Genomic DNA, 22679 nt, shown 5'->3' with positions numbered 1-22679 from the left:
CCACCTAAATTCCAAGGGAAAAACATCAATAATTTCTATTGCATCATCATTATCATCATCAAGAACTAACTGAGGGACAGAGGTAAAGAAAATATATTCTTGGTCATTTCTTTCATTCACCCAATGGTTTCATTAGCAAAAGACACACTGCATTAGCAAAGTAATACCAGGCTGTACATGATTAGTAACAAATTATTGGAACAGAAAGCATAATTCTTCAAAGCACTATGGAGTTGAGTGTCTAGGCTAGGGCCATCAGAGGTATAGGTAGGGCATTTGTGGAGTGAGCTGACCGAAGAGGCCGGGTGTCAGCAGCCTTGGGACAGTTATTCTGATGTTGACACTGTTTAATGCAGTCCTCTGGAGCACATTTGAAAGTCTCATGAAAGAGCTGTGATGACAAATGTTAAAGTTTCTCTGACAATATTGCTAATTCATGAGCAATTGCACCTCTTAAAATATGGTAAAGGTTCAAATAGGAAGTATGTTAGTGCTGGAACAATACTTCTCAAACTGTGGCTTGCATGTATCACAGGAAGGGATCTTGTTAAAATATAGATTCTGAAGCAGCAGATCTGGGATGAAGCCCGAGGTTCTGCATTTCTAACAATCATCCATGTGATGCTGATATGGCGGGTCCATAGGCCACACTTTGAGAAGCAAGGCTTTAGGGGATAGTTGGGCATTTCTGAGGCCTTGGAGCTAACTTCTTTACCTCCACGTGGAAATAAAAGACAGGCATGCCGAGCACTTGTCTGTCACTGAAGCTGATCTGCTTTGTGGAGATCATTTTCATCATATCATGTTCTCTAAATGATATACAAATGTTAGAATTTTTTGCTTCGTTTTGCCTTGTTGTCGCTGTTGTTTTAAGATAACTTACTTACTTGGTAAAAAGAACACAGAACTCAATGTTTCAGTGTGACACAAAAATAAACATAACTTTCCTCAAGTTTCACAGTAATTGTGTGGCTGATAGGAAAGGAGACAAAAGACTGAACAAAACCACTGCACACTGATTTACTCTGGAGGGATAGAATTATGGAGTAGTTTCCTTCTCCAACTCACACATTTTCATAATACTGTATTTGAATTTTTACAATAAGCATATATATCTTTTTGGGCAGCATTATAATAAAGATAAGAATATAAATATACACTAGTCTTTAGCAGGGCCAGAGTTCCATCTGCACATGGCCGTCAGCTCGGTCATCCTAGCAGCACCACTTTGAGTTGCTGTGGCCTTATGGGACACAAATTAGGCTATTGTGTATACTCTTCAAAATTTGTAAGAAAGAGGAAAGAATCGGTTTTAAACTTTTAAGATTTAGGATCACTTTCTCTTCACTATGCATGTCATAGATGAATCCACTTACCCATATCTAATCATGAGTAAAAGCAATGCATTCCTACCAGCAATCCCAAATTAGTGCTTTCCATTCTAGTAACTGCAAAATAATAAAATGGTTCAGGAACTGAAGATTTTTATTCAACTTCACCTTTGGCTTACTTAAGCAAAATCATCATTCCTGACTAAAGGCTTAAATGTTTTTCAAACGAGTTTCCTTGCTGGCACAGCTCTTTTTTTTTTTTTTTTAAATAAAAGCATACAATGGCCCTTGATTTTTATAAAAAACGATGGAGCATCTCTTTAATAGAAAATCAGGTTATTGATTAATTGATTATATGCTGCTTCACAAATGCCAACTTAAGCACAAGTAAGGAGTCACTATTGAATGTTCGTAACCCAAAGGCTGCAAGACCACACTACACGGTTGCATGATTACTGTCTCCTATTTTAATGAAGACACAGCACAGCATTTTGTTGGCCTAATTTACACAATATATCAAAACTATGTGAAATTCCCTTATTCTAGAATAGGAGAGAAATCACAAACACATATGTGACTGACAGAGCTGTGCCTTGTTGTTCAGGTAGGGAATTAACATTCCAAAGCCGTAGTTAGAATGTTAGGCTTTTATAAGGTGGCAGTGAGTTCTTTTCAGAGGAAATTGAAGTGCATGAAGCTGTCTTATAACTTGTTAGTGAAAACTGTGACATTTGAAAACGATTAACAGAAAATTGAGTTTTTATGTAGGTAGATACTCGATAATCTAGGAATGTCTAAATCATAAATGGCTCCTAGGAAAATATCACCTATTTGGAAAGGAAAGGGGAATGTTATAAAAATAGCAACAATAATATCATAATAATATCTACTCTTTATCTACAAATTACAGCATGCATTCCAGAATGTGTGTTTTAAAGCCAGCATTTAGGTCTACAATTTACTAGCACAACGCCATGGGAGAATTGGCTCACTTCCTCGTGCCTCACTTTCACCGCCTGGAAAAGGGCATAGTATTAGTTCCTCCCTGTTTTACTACGAGGAGTAAATAACTTAATATGGGAGCACACAGCAGCGGGGTCTGAGTGTGGCTACACATGACAGAAACCCCATTACAGTGGCTGAAAACTAAACAGAGGCTTCATTCCTCACATACACAAGAAGTCCAGAAGGGAGCCGACCCAGGATGGCCTTGCTGCTCCAGGAAGTGATCCTGGACTAAGTTTCTTCCTATTTCCTTCTCATTGTCCTTAAGAGGCAATGCAATGCAGCGTGGCTATTCCTACTTCTGGCCTCACGTCTGCTCTCCAGACAGAAAGGAAGAAGCAACAAAGGAGGATGGAAGTGGTTCTCAGATCATACAGTAAACCTTCTCCAAAACCCCAGTGAGTCTTTTGATTCTATGACATTAGCCAGATCTTTCACATGGCCACTCGGCGTCTTGGGAAATAGAGTCCTTTAGTTGGCATTGCTGAGTAAAAAGAAAAATATCCTTTTGATAAATAAGGAACCAGTGGGTAATAAATATTTTTTAAAAATTTTTATTGATCATAGAGATAGAGAGGAACAGGGGAGAGAGAAAAAAAAGGATTTGTTTTTCCACTTATTTATGCATTCATTGGTTGATCCTTATATGTTACCTGACCAGGCATTGAACCCACAACCTTGGCATATTGGAACAATGTTCTAACCAAATGAGCTACTTGGCCAGGTATGGGTAATCAATATTTCATACGTAATATCTGCCATATCACTTTAAACCACACAGGGTCTCATAAATATTGGTCATTATTATAATTATCATATAGCAAAGTACAGGGGATTTCAAAGTTAAGTGTGCAGAAGAATCACCTAGAAAGCATGCTAAAGTGCTGTTTCCTAGTCCCTCCTGGTCTTCCAACGGGCTGTGATTTGGGTGTGAGGTGGATGGAGCCTGGACTTTTGCATTTTAAAAAGTGCACAAGTGGGTGCCCATGCAAATACACTTTGAGAGGAAAAAAAAAAATTAAGAGCTATTGAGACATCATCTACAATTCTCAGAATAGCCCTACAAAAGAAAAACGGTCACCCTTATTTTAGACAGGAAGAGACAAGTTTAGTTGGACTAAATACTCTTTCTTGTCCCATCCTTTTGAAATAAGACAGCAATTTTTTTTAAATAAAGTTGAATTTTAGAACAGTTTTGGATTTACAGAAAAATTGTGAAGATAGTACAAAGAGTTCCCATCTACCCTACACCAAGTTTCCCCAATTATTAATAACATTAATATAGAACGTGTATTAAAATTGAGTCAATATTGATGCATTATTACTTGCTAATAATGCATCAATATTTTATATAATTTCTTTGGTTCTTACCTACAGTTTTTTTTTTCCATTCCAGAACTCCATATAAGATAGCATATTACATTTTATCATCATGCTTCCTTAGGCTTCTCTTGGCACTGATAGTTCCTTAGACTAGCCTCATTTTTTATAATCTTGATAATTTGAGGAGTATTGGTCAGGTATTTTGCAGGATGTTATGAAATGGTGTTGTCTGCTTATTTCCTCATGATTAGACTGAGGTCATGAGTTTGGGAAAGGAAGGTCACAGTGATGAAGTGCCAATTTCATCGCATAATACCAGGGTTCCGTGCGGTGACATGGCTTATCATTGCTGATGATGGCCTTGACCTCTGGCTGAGGGAGTGTTCATCAGTTTCTCCTCTTTAAAGTGACCCTCCCCCACACTGCATACTATGCTCCTGCGAAGGAAGTCACTGTGCTCAGCCCACACTGAAAAGAGTAGGGGTTATACTCCGCCTCCTTGAGAGCAGATTATCTATATAATGAATAGAAATGGAAATAGTTTACTGCTTCCTATGTGCCAAGGACTGTGATCATCTTTTAGTGTAATGTATTTTTTTCTACCCCATTCAGGAATGGCTCTCCTAAAAAGCAAACAAACAAATAAAACAAACAAACAAACAACAAACAAACTAGTCTATCTCTGAGATTACTATATAGGAACTAATTATTGACCTATTTTATCTTGTTCCATTTTCATATATGTAAGGTGATAAATGCCCTAGATACATTAGTAACAGAATTTAAAGAGATAGCAAATTCTATAGACTTTACAAATTTACATTTTACTTTTTGCAGGGTTCCCTTGATTTTTTCATAGAAACTCTGGAATATTGTCAGTAAAATTAGTAATATAAAGAAGAGGAGGAAGGAGAATAAAATAAACTTATCTGTGGTTAAAAGCTGAGTACTCTCAAATTTAACATATCCTTAACTAAACTTTGTATGTCTTATGCATAAGAGCAATTTGAGATTCTGTGCAAACTTGAGAATAGCAATTATATGAAAATCAATTGATTAATGGTATTTATTGAATAATTAACATTCATCCAGGATTATACTAGGCACAAGGAAACATGTGACTTTTAGACATGACTTTTTCAATAAATATATTATCCTCACTGCTTTAAAAATAAAAAAAGGAACTTTTACCATTTGCAACAGCATGGATGGACCTGGAGAGCATTATGCTAAGCGAAATAAACCAGTCGGAGAAAGGTAAATATCACATGATCTCACTCATTTGTGGAATATAATGAACATAAACTGATGAACAAAAATAGATCCAAAGACAGAGAATCACGGAATGAACCATCAAACCTCAGGGAAGACAGGGGAGGATGGGTGTGGGAATAGGGGAGGTAAGAGATCAACCTAAAGGACAGGGACACTGGGGTGATGGGGGCTTGTCCTGGGTGTGGGGGTGAGAGTGGCCAGGGAGAGGTTGATGGGGGAAAAAGGAGACATATGTAATACTTTAAACAAACAAACAAACAAACAAACAAATAAATAAATAATCCTACCATCTCTAAAAGATATCCTAATCTTGAAAATCAGCCATCTCTAACAGTTCTTTGGCCACGTAATTGGCAAAAAAAAGTTAGTTGTAGACATCAAGTTTTACTTGTGCACAGGTTTAGAGGTAAGGACTCCACGACTCAGATGGATAGATGGCCAAGGTACAAGTTGTTTCTAAACCTCCAAATGGGTACTCATCTTCTCTGGACTTAATAGGCCTTGCTGCCATCCCTAGTCATTCTTCCGTCAGACTAACAGCATTTGTCTGTAATACCCCTGCCCTGCTGGACACACTTCAGTATTTCTCCCACTCCCATCCCTACCACAGGTACCTAACTGGGGGAGACCAACCATTCCAGCATACCTGGGGCGATGCTATCATTAACCCTGAAAGTCCTGCTTCCTGGGAAAGGTCTCAGTCCCCAGCAAACAGGAACTGCTGGGCACCCTATAAAAGCTGCAGAAACAAGGGCCAGGCAAATGCTGAAGCTCTCTGCACTCCGGCTTCGTCTTGCATGTCCCACTCTCGCTGCCTGTGACTTTGTTCTTCCTCTTTTCCTTTGATTCTTTCTCGAGGGTTGATCACATTATCTTTCCTAGGCTATAGGGGATAAAATGCATTTTCTCCCTGAGAGGCAGTTTCGCTCTTCTATAAATAGAATTTTACTCTGGGGAGAAAAAACCAGCAGCTTTACATAACCTTTCACCAAAGCCCTCCTCACTTTCTTCTGGGACCAGAAAAGGGCCTACAGTTCATGAGCTAAGCAGAAACTTCTCTCACCAGCAAGAACGCTAGTGATTTTCATTCAGATTGATCCAATCTGCACAGCTGAGCCCCCACGCTGTCTTCTCGTACAGTCTGATCTGGGGCACGTGGTTAAGCTCCTTCCTCCCTCAGGCAGTGCAGAGCCAAAGCTCCAACTCCTCGCAGTGAGCTTCTGTCTGTAAACCGCTACTTGTCTTCAATTGCCTCAGTGACACCCCTTCTCCCCTGCCACAGACGCCCAGACAAATGAGCACCTGGTCTGTTTCATGCTCTGAAGACCATTTCCAATCAAAAGGTGAGGCTCAGCATGGGGTCCCCTGATGGCCTGTCAGGGTTTCACTTGGAGCAGGTGTGTGATTTTAGCATCATACCTGAGAGGAAGAGGAGGGAGGGTAGAGAAGGTCCCAGGGCCCCTGTGGTCCATTCAAGTGACTGTCTTTTTCCCTGGGTCTGAGTATTTTTAAGGGAGGGGGAAATCTGGAATGAAAACCAGCTGGCCTTTTAAAAATGTGACTTCTTTTCTTAAACATTGATGAGAAAAGAAGGGAAAAATCAGATGAAACACTCAAAGAGCATTTTCAGAGCATTTTCAAGGGTTTTAAATCTCAAGGAAATTAAACATGACATGGCCTCCAAGAAATATACTAAACCACAAACCAGAAGACTTTGATGTTGGCAGTTTCCCATCAAGATCAGCTCCTCAAGCCAACGCACTTCAGAGAGGTTCGAGCTAAGGCTAGACTAGTATGGAAAGAGCATTTTCCCATTAACTAGATTTTTAGAAGAAAACAGAAACTGGGTCACTTCCCTCAATGGGTTGTAAGTGCCCTAGGGCAATGTCTCTCGGTTGTCTGGGATTCTAATTCAGTATGTCTGGGTGTGGCATGAGTCTGCATTTCTAAAAATTTTGCAAGTGATGCAAAACTGCTGGTCCACGGACCCTCAGATACAGGTTCTCAAACTTGACTGCCCATTGGAATCACCTGTAAAGGTTTAAAAAATACTAGTGCTGAGCGTCATCTCCGAGATTCTAAATTAATCTGTATGAAGTAGGGCTGGGCATTGATACACAATCAAGGTGACAGCCCCTCCTCCAGAAATAAGACCCATGAGACGAATTGTACCTGACACTATCCATTAACCAAGCAAGTACTTGCTTCTAGGTGTTTGTGCTGAGTGGGTCTGTAGGAAATGGATGCCGTTGACCAGAGAGAAGTTAATGGGGGAGGTCAGTTTGGATGAGGAATCTGCAGGGGCTGTGTTAGATGGTGCCAAGTTTGATCAGTATTGCACTGTGTCAGGTCTTACTCAGCTAAACCTGTTAGCTTCGAAGTCCAGGAAAGGCATTGACCATGGCCTGCTAAACCACAGCAATGAAACTAAGCATGGACTTGATTTCAAAATTGCTGTTGGAGTCTGACTATCTTATTTATTTCTAAGTCTTTAAAATCATCCACTACAACAATGAAATTGTGCAGGGTTCTAGAGTGGCCTCCCTGTGCCTGTGAAATTTTCTATTTGCAAATATTGTCTGAGTATAAATCTAGCCCATATAAAGATAATACTGAAAACAGCTAGGATTCATGAAACATTTATTAGATGCCAGGCATTGGAATAGGTATTTTATATATCTCATTGTTGGACTGAGTTTATCTTCAATTTACAGGTAGGAAAAAAGAGGTTATTTTGTCTCTATTTTGCAGATGGATAACTCAAAGTCAAAGCCACTAGCTGGCAGGCTTTTCTCCCTGGGCTTTGCCACCTGTCTTATCATGACCAAAGACCATAGGACCATGCAACAGACTCCTTGGCAACTTATAGTGGTAGACCAAGAATTGCAAGCTCAGTGACTTCTAAATGAACTGTATCTTAAACCTAAGAGAACATTCATCCATAATTTTAAGAAATAGTAATGGAGAGAAAATGTGAAAGAAAGAAGCATATTAGGAAAACAATCAGAAAAAATCTATTTTTAAATCTTAGGTTCATTTTTCCTTTTTCATTCAATAAGAGTGCTCAGGTACACATTTTAAAGGAGGTCACAGGAAAAAGAAAAATCTCATGCCAAACTGTATATAGAAAAGGTAAAGTCCTATTTTCTCTGCTTGGGGATAGCTCCTAAAGAATTAGCCTGGTACACAAGTTTACTAATAATCATTTGCATTTGTCTAGCTCTTTACACTTTTCAAAATTCCTTTGCCTGGGCTACATTTGTTATGTCCACACAACCCTATGAGGTATTTCTACACATATAGGATAGATAAGTTCATAAATTCACATCAAATAGTTAATAAGAATCAGGACAAAGATTGCCTATATAATTTGCTTAAATTTTTGTTTTAAATTTATTGATTGATTTTAGAGAGAGAGAGGAAGGGGGGAGAGAGAGTGAAAAAGGGAAAGAGGGAAGAGAGAGAGAGGGAGGGAGAGAGAGAGAGAGAGAGAGAGAGAGAGAGAGAGACATTGGTTTGTTGTTCCACTTGTTTATATACTGAGTGGCCAGATTATTTTGATTGGCCAGATGATTATGACCGCCCCATCAGTACTTCATTGACACTTCCAAAAATACTGAATATTGAAAACTTCCTAAGTAAATACTCTCAAGGTTTTATTATTATTATTATTTGCATAACTAATTCACTTTATTGAACTAATGGGGAGGTCATAATAATCTGGCCACTCAGTGTATAGTCATTGGTTGATTCCTATATGTACCCTGACCAGGGATTGAACTCACAATCTTGGCACATAGGAATGATGCTCTAACCAATTGAGCTACCTGACCAGGGACAATTTTCTTAAATATTTAAATGATTCTGCTTAGATTAGAAAAACAACTTTGTCTTGAACTCATTTTAATTCATTCAAACAATATTTAGAGTATGTCTCCCTTATCTCCAAGGGATAAGATCCAAGACCCCCAGTGGACGCCTGAAATCCTGGATAGTATCAAATCCTATACATGCTATGTTTTTCCCCCCATACATACATTCCTTTTCAGTGAAGGGAAGCACTTTATAGCTTCTCCTTGGCATGTATGAATAGCCAGCATCACTACTCTGGTGCTTTGGGACTATTAAGTAAAGTAAGGGTTACTTGAAAACAGCACTATGATACCAGGACAATCCATTTGACAGCCAAGACAGCCCCTAAGTGACTAAGGAGCAGGGGGCATCCATAGCCTGGACACAAAGGACAAAGAAATGAGTCATGTCCCAGGAGGGATGGAGCAGGACAGGATGAGATTCCATCAGGCATGCAATTTCAAATTTATGACTTGTTTATTTCCAGAATTTTCCAATTAATATTTCTGGGCCACAACTGACATCAGGTAACTGGAACCACAGAAAGAAAACTACAGATAAAGGAGGACTTTGTACTGAGTACGAGTAGCTACTGTCTGTAAGAGAGGAACCTAAGATCTTCTCAGGCCTCAGCTGCGCAGTTATCATGCTTAGTAATACTCCTGGCCTGGTATATGCTGATCCTCTTTGAATTCACTGTGCTTCCTCCACCCCAGAGTCTTTACTATCACTTTTCTTACCTAGCATTCTCTTCCTGTTCCACCCAAGCATCACAACTTTCTCAGGGAAGCCTCTTTCATCTGCTGTTATTCTCCTACAAGACTTTTTTGTCTTCAAAGCTCATCTCATTTGAAATTATGGATTTAATAATATATTCATTTATTAGCATTTCCATCCCACTAGGCTCAAAGATTCATCATCATCTGAGCACAGGGTCATGAAAGGCTAGGGATGTATTTATAGCAACAGGCTGCCAGATCTGCCTGGAAAAACCCTGAATCCTCATTTGTACCATACCCATAGCTTAGGGTCAACATGATTGACAACTCTTTACACTCTCTTCTTTTTGTTATTGTTTTGTTTTGGCCAATCTAAGGATACAAGGATGAATGAATTGGCTCTGTTCAGCGCATCTGGCTAACATTAATATATTAATGATCTAATGCATAAACATTGTAGTTGATATTTTTCAAAGTCGGCCCCACTTTGTAATTGCTTCTTTTTATTTAATGAGTACTTTGTTCTGTCTTGTATCCTGTTTAGCTATGTCTGTGCCTGTCACCTTGACTTGCCAGTATGCTATTGGAGAACAGAAACACATTTAGACCTTTCATTTAATTCTTTGTAACCCACAGCAAATATTCAGTAACTATTATCTTGAATCAAATTATTAATCTTATTTGATCCTTATAATACCTCAATGATTTTGTTAGGCATTGATAGTCCTACCAGCTAAAAGAGAACACAATTTAAAAAAAATGTCTTTATTGATTTCAGAGAGAGGAAGTGAGAGATATAGAAACATCAATGATGAGACAGAATCATTGATTGGCTGCCTCCTGCACAACCCCTACTGGGAATCAAGCCCTCAACCCAGAAATTGAACCATGAACTTCTGGTTCGTGAGTCAACACTCAACCACTGAGCCACACCAGCCCAGCCGGGCAAGAACACACATTTTAAGAGAGGCAAAATGGGTACCCATGAATGACTGTACAAAAGCTTAAGACTATACCAAATCTACATTTTCTATAAATGATTTGGGAAAGCTCACTAAGAAGAGCACATTCAATTCGGGATCCTTGATTACCAGAAAGATATAAACAAACTAGAAGGAGATCAGGTAGGAAAAAATAAACATGATTAAGCAAGCTCCTGGAGGAGCCTGAGGAAAGAATAAATTAAATATTTATAATCTTGTTAAGTAAAGACTAAGAGGGGAAGCAAGAATGACTTATGGTTGAATTTTCTAACATAGTTCAGTGCAGAAAGGCAACATGTCAATGAGGAGGGAAAACAGGAACCAAGAGTTGGGTGACAGGAGCAACAGGAAGAACATTTAGCACAGGACGGTCTAAGGTGAATTGTAAAATAAATTTTTAACAACCAGAACTGATATGCTGCTGAAAAGTTTCCCAAGGGAAATGGTGAACAAACCATCCCTGGAGATGTGTCAAACCAAAGAGAGAAAATAACTAAAAATGGTCCTGCAGGGAACATCTCTGCCCAGACATTAGACATGAAAGGGAAAGCTTTGCAGATTTTCTCTCTAATGTCTATTCTTCTGGGATGCCAGGAGGCTGAGAAAAAACGTGGAACAATGGATTGAGGACTGGCTCTGGTGCAGGGGGTTTGCTTAGATGCCTCACCCTCGGCTCACATCTCTAATGATGAGTCGACACATGACAGAAGCCACTTCGAGCATATTTAGGGCTTTGTCTCATCCAGGGCCCTTCATTAGCCTGTCACATAGGAAGAGGTGAAACAATTCTGAACCCAAACAAAAACTGGGAGGTGTGCAAGCATGGCTGCTTGCTTGAAACCCACAGTCACATATGTAACTATGATCCAATATGTGTTTTACCATATTGGAAACATAGCCAAGTTCAAAAGGTCAGATTAGGATTTTTAACTCAGATTTAGCATCTACCATTCTAACTCTATGATTGAGTTATCTTTTAGTAACATGACATTAAGGGGATTTTTAATGTTCCTCCAATTAAGCCTGGCACCCCAGCATCTTGCTTTCCTGTAGGTAATATGCTACAAAGACATAGTAAACCTAATTGGGCAAGATACTGCCAAGATAAGGGTTGCTCTAGGTATTCGATAATCTTACAGTAACTAAGGAGCTCTTTTCCAGTTTAAAATAAGTGTACATTCTGGAAAGATGCTTAGGGAAAGTCTGGCCTAAAATAAGCATGATACAGTATCAGGAGACAACTTCCTAAAAGTAAGGTACTAATAACATCTATGCCTAAAGGCAGAAGGTTGCTAAGTAGGAAAAACAGAACAACTACTCATATCATTGATGCCTCAAAATAAATGGCTGCTCAGTTGGAGAAAAATAATCATAGAATTAGCTTACTGAAATCACAAAAGGCCATTAAAGTTATGGGGAAAAAATGTTCAACCTTATTAGCAATCAGGGAAAAGCAAATTAAAACCATAGTGAAGTACTAATTTATATTCACCAAATGAGAGAAAATTAAATATAAGACAACACCAAGTATTGGGGAAGACAGGGCACAAAGGGAACTTTCTCCTGGTAGGAGTTTTTGTTGCTGCCTTCTAAATGTAGAGATATGGTTTTTATGACTCAACAACTCCACTCCCATATATGTACCCTAGACAAGGTGGTGAACTTGTTCTGGAGGACATGTTCAAGAGTATTTATAGTAGCATGGCTGACAATAGCAAAATACTGAGGTCCCAAAACTCCATCAATGGTTGATTGGGTAAAGTATGACTAAGTAATATCATGAAATATTATACAGCAGAGAAAAGGACTGAAATGCAGCAATGTGCATCCTCATAGATAAATATCAAATATTTCATGTTTGGCAAAAAATGCAAATCAGAGAAAAATATATATTCATTTTATAATGGTTAAGTATAACCAAAGCAAATAATATGCTAAAGATGCATATGTGTATGGCAAAACTAGAAAAAAGGCAAAGAATTAACACAAAATGAATAAAATTGCTGGTGGGTACATGGATATTTGTTTCATTATAATTGTTGTTATTGTGATCCCAATGTTATCATTATTAAGTATGCCAAACACTGTAGGTCTAGTATATAGCTCATAATTTAAATAAATCATGCAATGTTGAAACTAGTAATATAAGTAAAGTCATCTAGTCCACGCTGTCATTTAACAAATAAAAATATGTTACACATTAAAAAATGGCATACATAGTAGTATCAGATTTCAGAAATGCTACAAACCAATTATTTAAAACCAATATTTCCTCTAGTGAGGAACATGGGTCCTGATTTAAAATCTCCTCTTTTACTTTAGACACAATTTCAGCTAAGCCCAGGCTCTTAGTTCTCAGAAAATCAAAAATAGAAAAGGGAAGGACTGCTTTGTCAAAGTCGCACAATAGGAGAAGCTCGAGTGGGACACAGGCGAGTAGATAAGAAACCATTTATACATCAGGAATAAAAATCTTAAGAAAACAAAAGCAGCAGTTCATGGCCATAGAGCAAAAAAATAAACAGCCCCCTTTAATGTAATAGCTTCAGAAATTATCCTATAATATCAGATGATATAATAAATAACTAAGCTACAGCGATACCTTTGGTCTATTAAGAATAGGTTAACTCAGGTTTATGCAATTAAAAGGCAGCTAAGTGAGTGGATATTTTTTAAATATATTTTATTGATTTCAGAGAGGAAGGGAGAGGGAGATAGAAACATCAACGGTGAGAGAAATCACTGATTGGCTGCCTCCTGCACGCCCGCTGGGGATCTAGCCTGCAACCCAGGCATGTGCCCTGACCTGGAATCAAACCGTGACCTCCTGGTTCATAAGTCAATACTCAACCACTGAGCAACACAGGCCAGGCTGAATAATTTTTTTTTTTACTTTTTTATTTTTGGATAAATATTTTTAAAGACTATGGAAAATTAGTAAAATCTAAAATTGCTGGTGTTTAAGAAGAAATGTTAGTTACTAAAATATTGACTTGGGTAAATAATAGTTATATTAACTGCTCAACTCTTTTTTTTTCTCTTATAAAAATGTAAAATTTAAGAACATTTTAAATACCAGAATAATGTTGGCATTGATATGCCCTCTTGCCAAATCACAATACTACACTATTGAGTCGCTGTGTCCATTAGATCCATCGGAAAGATTAAATTAACTCAGTGGAACACGTTTGTCCTAGATACTCACAAGAGTAGATTTCTGGCAAGGACCAATCTTTAAAGGATGAGCCAAGTACAAGGGTAAAGTCACAAATTGCAATACATCCTCCTGTTTAGTCCCATCATAATAATCACAAGTGGCATCAAGCGCCTTCTTCCCTTGCAACTGTGAAATGACTGAGCAAGCCGGAAGCCACAGAATTCAATTGTGTAACACTAAGCTAAAGTACATTGCGAAATCAGAAGGAGGTTACAGGCACTGGACTCACAAAATTTAGCAGAGAAGAGAAACTTTCCCACCCCACGTCACGTCATAAAAATAGATTTTTAAAAATATGATCAATAAATATGGAACGGTCTGTGTGTTTTCAGATTGAACTCAAGCCCCTTCATCCCTGAAGAAATGAAAGCTGTGAATAATACCATTGTTTGGAACTATTTATAAAAAGCAGCATGTATTAGTAATGCCATTGGCAAATGACCCTCAATAGAAGGGGGGGGGATATTAAATCATACATGTTATCATGTATTTCAAAACCATACCATTAGAGAGAGTTCAGCCATTTATAAGTCACCAAGGAAAACATATTTACTTAACAGTTGAGTTAAGGGGACCTGTTGATCATTGGGTTTTTTTTTAAATCTCTGGCTAAAATTTGTCAAAGAAATTTAGAGCACTAGAGTAATTTTGATCATCAATCAGCTGTCCTATATTTCTACTTGTTAGTGCAGTGCTATGGCAGAGAAATATAAGATAAGGAATCAAGTGTGGTACCAAGCTGTGCTTTAATTTACCCGGGAGCTGCAATTTATAAAGGTGCATAGTGATTTGCATTTTATTTTTTGCTATGACCTACTTGGTAGAAGTAACATATGACTTTTTTCTTGCACATTTTTTTTTAATTGGACTACAGAAAAAAGAAGCTGGAGTGTTCCTCCATACTTACTGACTAGTTTATTATTTGCTTCATTTGAGATTTTGTTTGGGAGGAAAATATCCTAAATGCTTTGGGTCAGTGCCATGCATTTATAATACCACTAAGAAAAGCTCTGATCTCTGAAAAGTAGTAACTTTGATGAAAATGGAAGTTCCAACCCGGTAACAGCCTCTTGAAGAACCAGTGTGCCTCGTTGGCACAACCTACTGACCTCTTATCCTCACATCTCTTTGTAATGCCCGTGAGCTCCAGAACTTCAACACTGGCCCCGAGGCCACCAGCTAGCGTGTCCTATGGTAAGAGTATGAATGGGCTGTCTTGAGAGTCCAGCTTAACTCTCCTCTAAAAGAGGCATTCATGATAATATGAAAATTTGTTTTTAAGGCAAATCTCAATGAAGTGACAAAGCATCATACAGCAAGTTCAACACCGTGCCTGTGGGTCAGGGCCCTGGAGTCACATTGAGGAAGGCTTCCCTAGGTTGTTGCAAGGGAGGCAGCATTGATGCCATACAGTTTAGAGATGAGAGCTGCGATGCTGGAGAGACAAGCTGGAGAGAAGCAAGGAGCCCGTGGCAGCCTGCAGAACAATTCACATGTTTAATTCAGTGTGTTTTAATCAAGAGTTACTAAGATCCCAGGCTATGATTCATGAAGGTATATAACTGCTGTGACCATTCAGGGAGCTCTCCAACCCTCCTCTGGATCATCATAATGAAAAATAAAACCATGAAGGAAAAAGAAAGGACAACTCCACATTTCCATTGTATGAATTGGAAATGTGCATAGTGTTCATCACTTCTCTTTAGGGATTGCAGCACGTTTCCAGAACCAAGTGACTTTTTATCTTTAGTTAATTAATCAAGTAATCCTCAGTGGGCTCATGTCATTATTCTTTTTACTCGGGCAAAAGGAAGACTTCCCGAAATTTACATAATACAGTTCATCTAAGAGATTATCATCTGAGGTAGATAATCAAAAATTTATCATTGGAGCTGGTAGCTGTGTATCAAATCCAAAACAGAGCAATGCATTCCTAATGGGGTGCCAGGTTCTGAGAGCGTACAGGCCATAGCCACGTGAAGTGGGGAGACCTATCGCCAGCCAAGAAGAGCTCCCTCACTGGTGAAATCCCAGTGGTTTCCAGGAGTCTCTGTGTGAATAGCACTATCTTAACTCACTCCAAAGTCACACATTTGGGAGCAGGCATGGGGGGGGGGGGGGGTGGTGGAGGTGGAAATCCTCTCTTAATAAAGTACCCAAAACAATGGCAGTCTATTCTCATAAAGTTATTCTATCTGGTTTCATCTGGCCAGGCTGGTGTGGCTCAGTGACTGAGCATCCACCTATGAACTGGGAGGTCGTGGTTTGATTCCTGGTCAAGCCCGGTCAAGGCACATGCACAAGTTGCAGGCTCGATCCCCAGTGTGGGGTGTGCAGGAGGCAGCTGATCAATGATTCTCTCTCATCACTCATGTTTCTATCTCTCGCTCCCTCTCCCTTCCTCTCCGAAATCAATAAAAATATATTTTAAAAAAGAAGTTTCACCTGTAAAGTTTAGGATGTCAAATTCTCCAAACAGAGTCTTTGCTTTAAAATGTAACCTTAGGGCCCAGTCTTTTATGGAAAGAAATACTCTGTTCAGAAACTTCAGCACTGCCTGTGAACATGCAACACCACCTAAGGATAAGTGTGTGTGTGTGTGTGGTAGTGGTGGTGGTGGTGGGGTCAAGATTTAAATCAGGGCTTGTTTCCAAAGGAGGGAGATGGAGACGGTACCAGATGACCCCACCGCGTGCAGCAGAAACACTCCAGGAGCCAATCACATGCCTTTGAAGACTCTCAGACTACTGGGAACACCAAAGAAGAAAGGAAAGCCAGACAGAGAGAAATGTTTCCTCTCCTTACGCATGTTTTTGAGGGTAACTAGAGTGTTGGAATTCCCTTGGAGTACTAGGGATCCCTTCCCTCTCCAGAAACAAGTAAAAATAACCCCTTCTACCCCTAAATCACTTCCCCAGCCTCTTGCCAAGCTTCCCATTGGCTGAGAAAAGCATCTTCAGCCTACAAATACCCTGTGCTCTGGGAGAAACTTCCAGCAGGGCTTCCCTGGGGAATGCAGACCAGGGCAAAGCTCTTCCTCTTCAGCGGAAACAAGAAGAAAGTTTGCTGAGAGGTTCACTTGCCAGGGAATAAATGTAAGTCACACATGCTGAGAAGTTATAAATCTCTCCCCAGAAAAAAATGCCTATGGGCGGCTCAAGCCAGCCCAGCTTTTAAGAGCATTAAAGCAAACGTGCTAAGCCTAATACATTCACATATCACACATGTGGTGACTGTTTCCCATGCTTCATAACGCAGAGGGCAACTGCTGCTGTGTTTGAAATGGATGCTGGACAGGCAGCTGGTGATTTATGGAGCAGCGCTCACAAAGGAGTGGCCAGCCAGCCTGCCTGGGAGCCCCGGGTCCTGCCATGCTCCCCTCAACAGCAAGCCCTGGTGGGGGCATGATCCAGTGTGTTTGGGGGAGTGAGAAGGGGACAGGGAAGGCAGCAAGCCTCATGTCACCATGTCTGGGCTACATACACTCTCACAGCATTTTTTCCCAACAGAATGTAACGCAAACGTATGTATGAAGAATTAATTAATTCACACGTATACCTGCTGTTTCATTCAGTAACATCTCACATCTAAAACTTTCATTTCATCTGAGATCCTGGGACTCTGTGTCTTTGTTTGTTTCTCAAGTGAAATACGTGAGGAGATAGCATCTTACAAAAGCCAACTAAAAAGCCACCACCCCCTGCCCCCTTCCAGTATCAGGTCTGACACAGTTCAGGGGTGCCATTTGTGAGGCCATGACAGTTTCATAACCATGGACAGCAGCTTCGGACATGACCCGGGAAATGCGAAACTACCCAGAGTGACTGCTCCTCTCCACAGTCCTTTGTTAACTAACAGCAAAGTCTTTAAAACACCTCGCTGAATGGGAATTCCCCTGCCAGTAGACACTGGGCCTTAGTAAGGGCACCTCCTACTGGCCCTTTTGAGAGCGAACTCTGCTTTCTTCAGCACCAATTCCCTGCCATGGACTTGAAATGCAGAAGCAGTTACTAAGAAAAAGAGGGGAAGCAGATAAATGAGGAAAAGACCAGAGTGATTTGAATGAACAATATCTCAAAGCTGCACCCTTCACTTTCCTGGGACCTGTGCAAACTACGTCACAATTCATTTGCAAATAACAGGAAGGAATTTAGAAGTATAGGCAAGCTTAACGATTTAGATCCACAAGCCTTTCCACAGGCACGTATGTAGAGTTTTGTCAGCTTTTTCATATATAGGCATGCCTGCTGAAGAAGAAATGAAAATAAAGCAGTTATATATGGCCTTCACTCTCTAGAATAGGAGCTTTCATGAGAAGAGGGGTGTTTCACTAATTTAGATATTAGTAAATCATATATAAATGTCTCATTTAACTCCACCCTTCCCCAGACAGTCACTTGGGAAATTGCTTTAAAATATTTTAGTGTAAATGACACCACATCATTGTCTGTTCTTGCATACCTTGCCTAGTGTAATATTTTCAGCCAATCATCTCCGGCCAAGCCTGGCAGACTTTCCACGGAGCCAGGGATGCCCCCTCTGAGCTTCCCCTCCCCTCCTGAGCCGTCTCCCAAACTGCCCGAGAAAGCGCAAGCCAGTCTCCTGGGCTGGAGGAGGGTCCTGTTCTCCGCAGCAGCCAGTGTCTGCTGGTGCTGAGGAGGGGGTTTTAAAAGGACACCTACTCATTACTTCGGGGATGACCCCCCCCCCCCCCCGCCCCCAACCCACCTTCCAAAGGAGTAGTTGCTAAGGACAAAGCTCTGGGAGAGAGAAGCTGGGGGAGGGAGCAGCCCAGAGGGAGAGATGGAGCCTGGCAGGCTGCTGGGAGCTGGGATTCAGTAGGCGCACTGAGCGTGAGCGCACACACACACACACACACACACACACACACACACTGTAGCACAGGCACAGGCAAGCTCGCTGCTCTCGCTCTGACCACAGGACGGACGGAGAGGAGTGAGGGGAGGTGTGGATGGTCAACCCCCCGCTGCTCCTGTGTGGCCGCCCCAGGGTTACGGAGGCTCCAAGGGGCTCCGCTCCCGGGTCTGAGTCCCCCGCCTCCGCCTCCGGAGAGGCTCCTTGTCCGCTCTCATCCTCAGCCCTGGGCCGTGCAGCCTTGAGCAGGAACAAGAAAGCGCAGCTCGGGCTCAGGGCAGCTGGGTGCTGGGCCATCCCCTTCGATTTCCTGGGCGCTGGTTGGGACGCTCCTACCCCAACGCCTGGCTCCTGCCAGCAGCTTTATTTCCCCCTCGATTTGGGGAAAGGTCGTTTCCAGGGGATTGGAATACTCAGCCGGCTCTTCCCCACTCCTTCCCCGCCAGGCCTGCCCCCTGCACCTCAGTGCCCATCTACAGGGTGCGGAGGCCCAGCCGAACCAGTGGACATCTACATGCGTGCTTCTGCTCTTTCACACATTCTCTGTGGCCTTGAAGCCCCGCTCCGGACTGGGGGTCTGCAGCAGCCCGAGCAGCCCTCAGACCCTCTTTCTCCCGCTCTCTCCCATCCGGTCCCCAAACAGTTGTGCCATTTGTAATTAGAAACTGCGCTTGCCAAGCGCCAGCGCCAAGCGGCTGGTGCCCCGGAGGAGCAGGCATCCGAGTTTGGAAGTGTCCTGGAGACATGGGGGCTTCGCTGGGAAACTAAACCCACCTTCCAACACACGAAACACGCCTCCTGCCTCCTGCAACTCTGAGCCTCTTGTAGGCACCGCGGTCCCCTCCTCGGAGGGAGGGACCAGACACGGGAGCCAGCCGTCCCTTTCCTGATTCTGTCACCAAACGGAGGCGCATAGAACCACCAGCGGCTCAGCCCCCCACCTACAATCCGCGCAGCCCCCCTCAGCCCCCTGGGCGACCCGCTCCGCTGGGCCCCGCTGCCCCAGTTCCCCTCCTCCGCGGGTTTCCACGGGTCTCTCAGGCTTTTCGACTCCAACCGGAGCTTTTCAGCCACGTCCCCATCACCGCCTCCTCCCTGCCCCGGAGGCCAGCTCCAAACCAAGGCAAGTACTGGCAAAAGCCCAGAAGCCAGAAGACCAGATTTAAAACCAGCGATGGGGCGCCCCTCTCCCCAGCCGCCAACCACCTCGCCCCCAAACGAAACAAAAACAACAACAAAAGTCTCCCGGTCTGTCTTTTATCTAGGGGGGGCGGGGGGGCAGGCACAGAGAAACACCGAACAACCAAGCATCTTGCTCTTTCTCCTTCTGCCCCAATTCTGCTACCAGCCAAATGCAAAGGAGAAGGCAACGGGAAAGGGGGGACACGGGGGGACACGGGGGGGGGGGGGGCGGCGAGGAGGAGAAGAAAGGAAAGCAGCCCTTACCGGTGACTTGGAGATGCGCGCCGAGCAGGGTAGCTCCGAGGAGTACAAAAGCCAGCGGGGGTACCCGGGCACAGCCAAGGCTATTCTCCATATTTCAGCCAACACCTTCGGAGCCGGGGGTCCTGGGCAGCGGCGGCTCGCACACACATGCACTCACACACGCATGCACTCATGCAGGCACTCCTGCCCGCAGAGCCCCTCTGGCCTCCTCCTCCTCCTCCTCTTCCTCCTCCTCCTCCCCGTCCTCTTCCTCCACCTCTCTCCCCACCACCCCGGCGCCTCTTCTGCTTCCGAAGCCTTTCTCCCGGACCCCTGACAGGTCAGCAGCAGGCAGCGAAAAGTTCCATCCAGCAAAAAGTCCACGGGAGCCCGAGGCCCGGCAACACCCCAGCAAAGTAACTCAGGGCGCCCGCGGGAGCTGCAGGACGGAGGACAGCGCTCCGCGCGGCTTCCGAAGCATCAACACGCAGACCTTCCAGGAGGGACCCCGGGAGACAGAGGAGAGCGATCCCGTGGCCGGCCGCGGGGAAAAGGGTGCAGGCTGGGTCCCTGTCCTCCCCGGGGAAAGTTGGAGAGAAAAATCCTCCGGGAGCCGAGGATGCGGTTCGCCTTTTCCTCCAGGAGCCAAGGGGACCGCGGAAGGAGCTGTGGGGAGCGGCGGGAGAAGCGCTCTCACTTGTTACCGGGCGTCCGCCAGCGGTGCGAGCCGGGAGTTGGAGCCGTACTCTCCATTGATCCGGAGGAGTGAGGGCTGGAAGGGAAAATGTGGAGACCGGAGGGAAACCGAGTGGATCCGGCAAAGATTCCACGCCGAGGGGGGTGGGGGCAGAGAGATGAGGGCGGAGAAGGAGAAAAAAGAGCGGTCCTTCCAGCAGCTGCCTGCGCCTGGTCTACATATCAATGAGCAGGGATGCCCTCTGTGGGCAAAGCGTGGGAAGTCACTTTTGTCAATGGAGCCACCGAATATCCCGAGCGGCTCAGGGGTTTGCAACTCTCTCTCTGGACACTCAGCAGCTGTGTTTGAGGGTGAGCCCAGGTGGGTGCTTAAGCAGAATCAGACGGCCAGGGCTCCCCCTCCTTGGTGCCCTCAGCATTATTTAAGGTAGGATTTTTCAGCTGGAAAGAATCGCCTAATCCCCACTCCCTTCCAGGACAGGTGGGGAAACTGAGGTTCAAAAACTCAGGGACCAAAGCCAGAGGACTGTTTCCTGACCTAATAGCGAGGGTCTGCTTTTTGCAAGACCTTCATTTGGGTCCTCTCTTTTCTGGACGTGATTCAGTGCTCTATTCAACAATTTTTAAAAATATATATTTTATTGATTTTTTACAGAGAGGAAGGGAGAGAGATAGAGAGTTAGAAACATGGATGAGAGAGAAACATTGATCAGCTGCTTCCTGCACACCCCCTACTGGGGATGTGCCCACAACCAAGGTACATGCCCTTGACCGGAATCGAACCTGGGACCCTTCAATCCACAGGCCGGCGCTCTATCCACTGAGCCAAACCCGTTAGGGCTCTTCAACAATTTTTAAAGCACTTATCTGTTCCAGGTACCCTGCTAGCTCCCAGGAAATAGAGATATGAGGTTTAATAAGACTTGGCCTCTCTCCTCAAGGGGTTTGTGATCTGTTGGGAGAAAGGCATAAATGAATCATTATCAAATATAATGATAAATATGATGGTTCATGGAATGAGGAGGAGGTGCTGTGGGAAAACAAGAGGCACTTCTGCAGTCCCTGGAACATGAGATCTCTCTCTCTCTCTCTCTCTCTCTCTCTCTCTCTTTCTCTCTCTCTCTCACACACACACACACACACACACACACACACAGCAGGCAATTTAGGAAGGGTGAACAGTGAAGCCCTTTCAGAAAACAGTTTTAAGCAGACTTCCTTGGAATATTTTATCTCCATTGCAGGACCTCAAGCTCCCCTAAAAGGAGAGGTTGTATGCCATTCTTCTTTGCACACTCACAGATCTAGCATAGGGTTTGGAATAAAATACCGCACCTGCCAATACGTTTTTGCTGAATAAGTGAACTTACAAACAAATAAATTTGGCCAGGAAGGATGATGAATAGAAGCGCCACCCTGGTAAAAAGGTCTGTCTTTTAAGGAGCTGTTCAGGTCTGTCTTTTAAGGAGCTGTTCATTGCAGGCTCTCTCCATTCTTCACTGTATTACATTGTCCATTTCTTTCTCTCTCTTCCCCACACGTTCTTGTCACTCTCTCAAATCAATCCATTTCTGAGAGAAGAAAATGCAACTAGCTGTCTCAAAATCGGGGGGTGGGGGGGAGTAGCATGAAAAATGTAGGATGGAATCATCATCAGGAAACGTCCCATGATGTTAGAACTGGACAGTTGTTTCTAGATTCTCAGCCATGTGTGTCCCTTTCTGTCTTGGAAAAGTTAAAAATAAGAAGCACCTGTGATCCTCAAATCAAAACCCTCCTGAAGTAGCTTAGCTGGAGGGGCCCTTTAGTGTGGAATGGAACTCTTGGGTGACCCCCAAATTTCTCACAGTCTCAGAGTGTCCCTCAGCTGAGGATGAGGTCCCTGGAGGTGCAGGCTGGTGGTCTAGGGGAAGGGTTCTTAACTGGACCTAGAGATCTTTCTGGGAGGCCCTGCTGACAAACTTCAGGAAGTTCATGA

The 22679-nt window shown here is 42.9% G+C and overlaps 1 protein-coding gene across 2 annotated transcripts in view; it reads right to left on the bottom strand.

The window, feature by feature from the left end:
* The window catches only part of DCC (DCC netrin 1 receptor), a 937052-nt gene extending 916925 nt beyond the window's left edge, over positions 1-20127 (bottom strand). For both annotated transcript variants that reach the window (XM_070421174.1, XM_070421175.1), the window contains exon 1: positions 20027-20127. In XM_070421174.1, coding sequence (XP_070277275.1) covers positions 20027-20117 — 91 coding nt within the window. In that variant the 5' untranslated portion in view covers positions 20118-20127. The remainder of the gene's footprint in view (positions 1-20026) is intronic.
* Positions 20128-22679: the final 2552 nt, after the last annotated feature.

This window comes from Myotis yumanensis, unplaced genomic scaffold, assembly GCF_028538775.1.
Source record: "Myotis yumanensis isolate MYYU_CA2020_CCGP unplaced genomic scaffold, mMyoYum1.0.hap1 SCAF_7, whole genome shotgun sequence".
NCBI lineage: Eukaryota > Metazoa > Chordata > Mammalia > Chiroptera > Vespertilionidae > Myotis > Myotis yumanensis.
This window is presented reverse-complemented; position numbering and strand designations above follow the sequence as displayed.